The sequence below is a fragment of the Malania oleifera genome, chromosome 12, assembly GCF_029873635.1.
Source record: "Malania oleifera isolate guangnan ecotype guangnan chromosome 12, ASM2987363v1, whole genome shotgun sequence".
In the NCBI taxonomy this organism is placed as follows: Eukaryota; Viridiplantae; Streptophyta; class Magnoliopsida; order Santalales; family Ximeniaceae; genus Malania; species Malania oleifera.
The window spans coordinates 85,603,775-85,613,715 of record NC_080428.1 but is presented as its reverse complement, the minus strand read 5'-3'; the positions used below and the strand labels follow the sequence as shown (position 1 = coordinate 85,613,715).

At 37.6% G+C, this 9,941-nt stretch overlaps 1 protein-coding gene across 3 annotated transcripts in view; it reads left to right on the top strand.

The window, feature by feature from the left end:
- Positions 1-253: 253 nt before the first annotated feature.
- Positions 254-9,941, top strand: part of LOC131144804 (uncharacterized) — a 35,616-nt gene continuing 25,928 nt past the window's right edge. For all 3 annotated transcript variants that reach the window (XM_058093677.1, XM_058093676.1, XM_058093675.1), the window contains exons 1-4: positions 254-611; positions 737-909; positions 1,117-1,275; positions 4,341-4,490. In XM_058093677.1, the coding sequence (XP_057949660.1) occupies positions 386-611; positions 737-909; positions 1,117-1,275; positions 4,341-4,490 (708 nt within the window). In that variant the 5' untranslated portion in view covers positions 254-385. The remainder of the gene's footprint in view (positions 612-736; positions 910-1,116; positions 1,276-4,340; positions 4,491-9,941) is intronic.

The following is a 9,941-nucleotide window of genomic DNA, read 5'->3' as shown; positions in this document are numbered from 1 at the left end:
AAAAATATTTATTTTTAATTTAAATAAATATACATAATAAAAATACTAACCATATTATAAATCTTAAACGGGTCCAAGACATCCAATATTTTCCTTAAATCATATTAGATATGTTGTATATATTCAAGTAATGTTTGAGAGTTTGGATTTAGATGTTAAATTTGTAATTGAATTTGTGAATAAATTTTAATATAATTTTATATTATGTTTTATTCAAATTCAGTATAAATTGAAGTATAATGATTTGAATATAGTGCTAATAATTTGAGCGCGGTCACATATCTCACAATTTTTCTCCCAACGGAGGTGATATACTCTTCCGCTTACTATCGATTTCAAACTTCCAACTTTGTAGTTGTACGCCGCAGAGCAGGCGACGAAGAAGATGAACGCCGATTCGATGATGACCTTAAACGCCGATTCGATGATGACCTTACTTCACAACGCCGTTGTCGTCACCATGGATTCGCAAACCCGAGTGTTCCGAAATGGCGCCGTCGTGGTCGAAAGAGACCGCATCAAAGCCATCGGTCAATCTCCCGACATCCTCCGCGATTTCTCCGCTCTCGCCGACGAGGTCCTCGATCTCCATGGCCAAATCATGTTCCCAGGTCCACTCTCTCTCTCTGCTTCTCTCGTTTTGTTGCATTTTCTTCAGTTTTCTCTGCATCCAAGCATAGTCAACTCTCCCGCTTAATTTCGACTCGGCATTTGAATATACCTTGATTGTTGATAGGGTTCATTAACACTCACGTCCACACCTCCCAGCAGCTCGCGAGAGGGATCGCGGACGATGTCGACCTGATGACATGGTTACACGATCGTATTTGGCCCTACGAGTCCAACATGACCGAGGAAGATTCTTACATCTCCACTTTGCTCTGTGGAATCGAACTCATACACTCTGGTGTAGGTATCATTCTTTAATTTGAGTTATAGGTGTAACTATCTACTTTTCCTTATTTGATTACGGAGAATATAAATCAATAATGAGCAAATTATTTTTCTTTTATAAGCCATCAACCTTTTAATTTTTCAATAGTTAGCCAATTGTATTTCTATTTTTCAAATTTTTGTTCTTAATAATATTATAACAATAATGATTTCTTGATTCAGGTCACATGCTTTGCTGAGGCAGGGGGGCAGCATGTGTCCGGAATGGCAAGGGCGGTAGAGTTACTGGGCTTACGTGCATGCTTAGCCCAGTCAACCATGGATTCTGGCACGGGATTACCACCATCTTGGGGCATTCGAACTACAGATGAGTGTATTCAGGTTGAATCTTGCTTTAATGCCTCATACCTTATATCTTGTAAGTTGTAATTTCTGAACAATTCTTAGAAGATTCATGGAACAATTAAATCTCTTACAATGCAATTCCAGTAGGGATTTTCCCTGATTGATGATTTATTATTCTATTCAAAGTCAAGATGGATAAAATGTTCTGCTTGCTGCTTGGTCACACATTGACTGTAAGTCTGGCAGTCGACAACTTTGGGGATTCTTGTGTTGAATTTAGTATGCTCGTCTTAGTTTTGTTCTATGGCGTGATAATAGGAGCTTTTTAGGCTGCCATTTGTTTTTGATGTTGAAGTATATGCCATATCTATTCCTGTGACAATTTCGACTCTGCACAGTTATAGTCAGTTTCTTTTTGCTGCCATGCTTTTGTTCTATGCACTCTTAGGTGGTTGATTGGTGGAAAATGCCTCATACTGCCATGCTGTTTCCATTGGCTCTTTTTTAACTTACCTAGTTATCAATTAGTTTGTTGCATACAACAACAATAACAACAAGCCTTGAAAACTAAGGTGTAGTCCCAAAAGGGAGGGTGAATTGGTTTATTTAAAATTTTCTTTTAATTCTTTTTAAGATTCTTAACCTCTTTTAATTCTTTTAATGAATTCTTGACCTTTTTGTTGATTTAATAATCACACAAAAACATAGTTATTTTTATTCAATCCACAATCACACAACAAAACTTAATCAACCAATCAAACCAATCAATATTCAAATCAAGATATACTATGCAACTTCTTTTGGCAATTTACAGCTTTTCAAGAATTCAAGATATTGAGTTGTTTGCAACCTTGTATATATGATTATTTGATTCAAGCCCTGTGGTTAATGTAATTGATCTTTCAATATGATAATCAATATAACATCCACACTCTTTCCAAAATTCTGATTTCAAATAAACCTTCCGTTAATAGGTATTGGGTTGTTAACCAATCAACATACTCCCTTAAGGTTTCCGCAAATTATTGATCAACCAACGTACTCCCTTTCGGTTTCCACAATTCAAAAAACAAATTAAATTTCAACTTATTTAAATCCAAACCACGTTAGTTTTTATGATTAAAAAATATAAATCATCCACGTTAGTTTTTATGATTAAAAAATATAAATCATCCACGCAGTTAATCTATACTGAAAATAAAGAGAGTAAGGGAAAGAGAGTGACACCGGGTTTTTTATGAGGTTCGGCTTATCCCCAGCCTACGTCCTTGCCTTAGGTCAATACAACTCAAGGATTCCACTATTACCACTCCTTTACGAGCGGAGTAAACCTTACACACTCTTTCAGTAGGCTAGAGCAACGTTTTTCCAAGCGATACCCCACGCTTGGTCTAACGATTTAAACAATCTTTGAATCGTCTAATCTACAAGAACAAGATCAATAATATGTGTACAAAGAATTGCCCTCAGATAGGGTGGATTAGTACAATTTCAAATACTATATACTTCAATCAAAATATCAATATGAAATACAATTGAAGCTCAAAAGAGATTTCACCAAATTTTCCTTTTAGATGAGAATCAACAATTCAGAAACACAGAGAAGGATTGGTCAGTTGCCTCCAGAAAATCTCAGCAATTCAGATGTGCAAAGATGAGAGCATGAGAACTTTAAGAGTATGAGAGTTTTAGTTTTGAGAATTGATTTTCAATTGTTTGGTATAATTTGATTTGTAAAACCATGTATTTATAGAGTTTTTAGAGTGAGTTTCCTTGTTTCCCAAGTTGCTTAGAGTGTCCTTCAAGTTTTTATAACGTTTAGTTTTGAAAAACTTATTTTTAGAATTTTCTCGTTAAAGTTCAAAATTTAAATTCCCGTAGGGTTAGTTGGTTGGACAGGCGACTGGGTAAGTGTTTATACAGGGTCAGCCGGCTGGACAGGCGGCTGAGACCTTTATGTCTGTCCAAGATTTTCAAAAAACAATTGTCAGTCGGCTGACTGAACATAGTTCAAATTGGTTAGTCGGCTGACCAGTTAGTTGGCTGACAAAACCCAGTTCATTCTGGTTAGTTGGCTGAGGTGCTGTCAGCTTCGACCACCGTTCAGTATTTTGGTTATAACTTTTTCTATATAACTCCAAATTAGACGTTCTTAGTATCAACAGAAAGCTAAGAGAAAATCCCAAAACTTTCATGTTGAACACTTTTTAAGATAAGGAGTGTTTGATAGAGAAAAATGCTCATCAATACAGATATAGAAAAAATAACAGAATTTGGAAAATCCTATTTTGGTGCTTTTCATTCCAAAAATAATTTTAACCTTTTTAAAACAATTTTTGACCTTATAAAAATATTTTCTAAGTATTTAAAATGTATTTAAGTTCAAGTAATTAACCTAAGAGTTTCATGTATCCATATTGAAATCGAATGAAGTACTTACATGAAGACTTCTTAAGACTTTGACATTCTAAACACTTAAGTCTTCCTGCTTGTTTTTCTTTGGCTCTATCTTGTCTTCAAGCTTCAATATATTTTAAGCTTTTAGTAAGTTCTCTTTAATATTCATGCTCTCATATTCTTCAAGCTTTAATAGATCATCTTGCTTTGGAGTATAAGCTTCCAATGATTCTTGTGAGCACTTGACCTTTTATTCACGTGCTTGATCATTGTGAGTCCTGAAATATCATCACTTAACCAAATATGTTACGTTCCTATTGTTTGTTATCATCAAAACAAGATTTTAAGCCTTGTAAGGCCAACAAGCCTTAAATCCCACTAGGTGGGGTTGGCTAATTTGTTTGTTGAATCTCCTTTATTTTTGGTGGTTGAAGTTCAAACCTGAAGGTGAACTTATAAATCACACTTTTTGGTTCACTCAAACCTGAAGGTGTTGAATGAACTGTAAACAAGGGTGGTTCACACAGTAAACATTCAGCTCTGATGCAAAATAAATAAAGTGAAGAAATTTTTTAAAAAAAGTGAAAATTATATATTGATTTCATACAATCCCACTAGGAACTGTATTGTTGCAAATTTGATGAGAACTTAGTTTGTGTCTATTTTATTGATGACCCAAGTTGATGTCATTAATTAAAGGGCAGTCTCAAAAGGAACTGTACAAGAAGCACCATAACACAGCTGATGGCCGCATCAGAGTATGGCTTGGAATACGACAGATTATGAATTCTACTGATCGTTTGCTATTTGAGACTGGAGAAACAGCAAAAGAACTGAAAACTGGAATCCACATGGTATAAACTCTCTCTCTCTCTCCACAGTTCATTATGCTTTATTTGTTTTAGCATTGTTATTTCCTGCTGTGCTTCTGGCAGCTGTAATTTAGTATAACAATAACCATATATAAACAATATGCTGATATATACTGCACAAAGCAATTAGCCTGTGAAATCTCTGGGCTTGGGTGTAATATCCTTACTTTTAGGATCTGCCTCATATCCACAGGAATGTGCATCTTACTAAATGCAAATAAAATACCTCATTGATCCTAAAAACACAATGTTGCGAATCTGAGACCTCTGTTTGCATCTTAATGCATGTGCAACTGTAGGGACATACACTTCTGGATCATGTGGTTGCTTTTGAAATTTGCATCTTGAGCTCTAATATGCATTTTGTCAGCTGAAAATAGTACTCAGTGACAAAGAAAGTTGAAATACTAGGAATCTTGGATTGCTACAGTAGGATGTGGAGGGTGGGGCTTCCAGAATGGAAATTCTTGCTTGAAATCTGTATCTTCCCCCCTGAACTGTTCAAGCTTTTAGTGATGTTTCACATTTGTGCCTCCACATGAAATGCCTTGGCAAGTATTGGAAATGTTGAACTTGTTTGCAGAACATTTTTATGTTTCACTTGCCTCCTGATTCATCAATAATAAAATTACATATTAGTCAAAACTAAATATATAGGGCTCTAGTGTTTTAAATTTCCAAGACAGGTATAGACTAATGTTGTTTGTCTTTTTTTTTTTGCTTTGAGAAATTTGAAATGATGTATCAACAGTTATAACAAACCCAGCTAAATATTCCTTTTTCTGTTTTGCAAGTTTCTGTTTTGTAACCATTTTTAATTCTCTTTTTGATTCCCTCTGTAAGTGTATATAAAGAGCTTCGCATATGAATAAAATTAACACTGTACAACCACTGTTCATTGGCTTCTTTCATGGTATCAGAGCAGTCGAGATCCATGGAGCTATCCTCTTCTTCTTCTATCCCTGCGTCTCCCTCAGCTTCTTCTCTCTCTTATATCATCACAACCAAACTCACCGCAGAAAACTATCTTCTCTGGAAAGCTCAGATTACAGCATATCTACGGGGCCAAGATCTTTTCTCCTATGTTGATGGATCAACCTCCTCTCCGTCGGAATTTCTCCCTGACTCTGCCAGACAACCACCCAAATCTAATCCTGCATACTTGGCCTGGCGACTACTGATCAGCTGGTTCTTAGTGTTCTGTTCTCCTCACTCTCCGACTCTATTCTTGGCCATGTACTCTCTTCCTCAACCTCTCGAGATCTCTGGTGCTCTCTCTTTACCATGTTCTTCTCTCACTCACAAGCCAGAGAGTTTCAGGTCAGATTTCAACTCACCAATCTTTCTCGCGGGGACCTATCCATCTCTGATTTTTTTGGCGAAGTCCGGTGTCTTGCTGATTCCATTGCTGCAACCGGAAATCCATTGTCTGACAAAGAGCTGGTTTCATACATTTTAAATGGTCTTGGTCCCTCTTATGAATCCTTCGTCACTTCCATTACCACCAGAGCTGATCCTGTATCCACTCATGAACTATATCAACTACTTCTCATTCATGAAAATCGTCTTTCCCATGTCCCCACAGTCACACCTCAATCTTTAGAACTCTCTACAAATTTCACCTCTGCTGCTGGATCACGAGGTCACCCCTTTCATCGTGCTGGTAGACATGGTCGTGGCCGTGGGAGACACTTCTCTCACAATCATGGAGCTCGCAATACTGTTAGCCACTCATCCCAGCAATTCTCCACCGCTCGCCCAACATGCCAGATCTGCAACAAGCTTGGGCATATGGCACTTCAGTGCCGAAACAGATTCAATCATGCCTTTCAATATGACTCACCTGATGGCAACTTCTCAGCAAATTTCACTGCCCCAGATTCACCTTCAGACAATATATGGTAACCTGACTCTGCTGCCACTCACCATATTACCCATGATTTATCGAATCTGAACTTCTCTGCAGAACAATATCATGGTGCTGACACCATCAAGGTTGGAAATGGCTCGGGACTTCCAATTCACAATTTCGGTGACTCCTCTCTTTCTCCTTCTTCTCCCTTTTAGACCTGACAAAGCGGATTGGGTCGAATAATCCGTGACGGATAAGGCAGATTATCGGGTGAAGAAATTATAATCCATATTCGACTCGTTTAAATAGCGGATTAGGCGGTTTCGGGTCGGATAATTCATGGCAGATGGGCGGATAATCCGCCATTCTCAAATATAATTTTATTAAAAATTTATTTTGTATCATAATAATTTAAGTTGTATATGATAACTTGTAATTAGTTTGTGTATTAACTTTTCTAGTAATTATATCAATCATTCAATCGTTTATACCAATTAACAATTCTTGATTCATGTAATATTTTCTTTTATGATATTTTGTCCATTGCTTAAACTATGCCTATTTCACCATATGAGGATTCCATGATATTTTATTTTCCTTTTTGTAATATTTTTTTTGTGGTAGTTCCTAGGATTATAAAAATGTTAAAGTTTAATCCTTTCAATAGAGCGAACACATGCAAAATCTTGGATCAAGAGTTGATCAACAACCACACACTAAAAATATCAAGTTCATTTTTTTTTTAATGTGAAAAACTCATGTTTAAACAGTTAAGACATCACATAAAAAATACATGGAAAATTTCTTGCCTATTTTACTTTAATCATAGTGACACAATTTTATTTATAGACTATTTTTTATAATAATAATAATAATAATAATAATAACATCGAAGCAATCAAATTAATACATACCATGCTAAATCGTCTTCAATGGCCTCAAACGAACTTTTAAGATGACGTTGGAAGTAACTAAATTAATACATACCAACAAAACCCCGTGTGGGAAAAACTTAAAAAAAAATAGGGTAAAATATAAGCCAAAAATCAATCGATTGATCATAAATCAATTTTTTAATTATATTTAATTTATTAAGAATATATATATATATGTATGTATAATACCTAATAGTCTCAAAAGATTCGAGTTGACTCAAATATGTGGGATGGGTAACTATAGTGCCCTCTAACTTCATGTTGGTTTTGTCGAATGTAATGGGAGTAGAAAGATACGGAATGAAAATTTGAATATAAAGAAGGATAAAATTAGATAATAAATTCAATTCTATTCACCATCCCTAATATTTCATTCTATTTATATGTACCAAACATATAAACAAAAGTCTGTTGTTGTCTCCATGATCTTCTCAAGTCAAGCCCTTCTAAAAATTTCAGCACGAGTATTGCATCACAATTTAAATTATAAAAAACCAAATTAAATTACAATTTGTATTTAAAAAAAAAAATAGGACTTTAATGATAATTTAGTTTCATTACTCTGAGGAACCAAACCTAGCAAACAAATAAATAAAATTTCTCCCAAAAATAAGAGCAAAGCCCATTGCCCCATAATTTGGTAAAAGAGGAGAGTGGTTTTGATAAAATACAGTAATGTGATTTTGTGTGTCAAAAATCAGTGTGCATAGCTATGGCGCTTCCCCTATCCCTTCGTTTCTGATAGCATCTCCCGCAGCTACCCAAAAACCTACACCCCTCACTCTCACTCTCTCTCTCTCTCATTAATCTCCATCCCCTCCCCATTTCAACACCTTCCCATTCCTCAAAAGCAGAAGGATCTAGGCTAACTAATTCGTCATCAATGCCATTGAAGGAGGAGGTCGCCAAGACGACAAGAAGGAGGAGGAGTCTTCCAAAACCACAACCACGCAACAACAAAATCCCCCAGAAGAACCTGAATCGCCTTTGGAGTTGGGATCGTAGATCAGAAAAGCCACAAGGGAGAGAGAAGAGAGCAAGGACAGAGATGGGCGTCCGACGAGGGCCGACTGGGTGAGTGACTGAGCAAGGGAATCGTGGCTCGTGGATAGCAGTCGGCGACGACAGTGGGAGTGGGACTTTGAGATTTGGGATTGGGCTGGCCTGGGAGTGCGACTGACGAATTGTTGGTTGTGTAGGCTGTCTTTGTGGCGTGTGAGTCGTGTGGGCACTGCCGCATTGGGCTCTGGGCAGGGTAGTTGGGCTTTTATGGGTTAATTAGTGATAGGTTTTTAAGCGGGTTTGCGGATATCCGCCGGATAAACCCGAATCGACGCGCTAAGGAAGCGGATATAGAAATAAAAAACCATATTCGACTCATTTAGCAAGCGGTTGATTATAAGTTGGTTAAAACGGGTCGGATGCGGGTCGGTTTAACAGTTTTTTATCCATTTTGCCAGGTCTACACCCTTTATTCTCAAAAATTTCCTTCATGTTCCATCTATCACCAAGAATCTCATTTTAGTTCTTTGATTCTGCACTGATAATAACTACTTTTTTGAATTCCATTCTTCTCATTTTTCTGTCAAGGACTCGCAGAAGAAGCAAATCCTCCTCACCGGGCCAACTTGTGACGGACTCTATGTTTTTCCTCCCATTCTGCCATCCTCTCCTTCCACTCATGTCAGTCAGCACACCTCCCTCCAGCAATGGCATCGCCGATTGGGTCATCCCTCCTTAGCTCTCGTCCGTCGCGTTCTACGCACCAACTGCTTGAAGTATTGCACCTCCGAAGGCTCCCTTTTATGTCCAGTTTGTCCCCTTGCAAAGTCCCACCAACTCCCCTTTCCCCCCAGTCAGACTGTCTATCAGCGGCCCCTTGCATTAGTTTGTTCTGATATTTGGGGCCCATCCCCCTTTGTATCTCGTTTGGGTTACAAATATTATGTTTCTTTTTTTTATCACTATTCTCGTTTTACGTGGCTATTTCCTATTAAACCAAAATCTGATGTCATTCAAATATTTTCCATATTCTTACCCTTTGTTGAGCGACTGTTTAACACGAAATTAATTACACTCCAAACTGATGGTGGTGGTGAATTTAAACATGTATTCTCTATGTGTCAAAAATTGGGCATTCAGCATCGTCTCTCTTGTCCTCACACTCATCAACAAAATGGACTCGTTGAGCGAAAACATCGCCACATTGTTGACACTGGGCTTGCTCTCTTGGCCCAAGCGTCACTTCCCTTCACTTATTGGGCTGATGCCTTCGAGACCGTTGTTTACTTGATTAACCGTCTTCCCACCCCCACCCTAAACCATTGCTCCCCTTTTTCAATGGTGTTTAATCATGACCCCGATTACAATTTTTTGAAGTTCTTTGGTTGTCTCTGCTGGCCCAATCTTTGCCCATATCTCCCTAACAAATTTAATTTTATGTCCACTCCTTGTTTATTTCTTGGCTACAGCTCCTCTCACAAGGGTTACAAATGTCTCAATCTTTCAAATAATAGACTCTACATTTCCCGTGATGTCACCTTTGACGAATCATCTTTTCCTCTCGCTCACTCTCAGCCCACAATCCCTACCCAGCCCCCCCAACCCCTCCAGCCCCTTTACCCATTCTTTCTCCCTCTCTTCTTG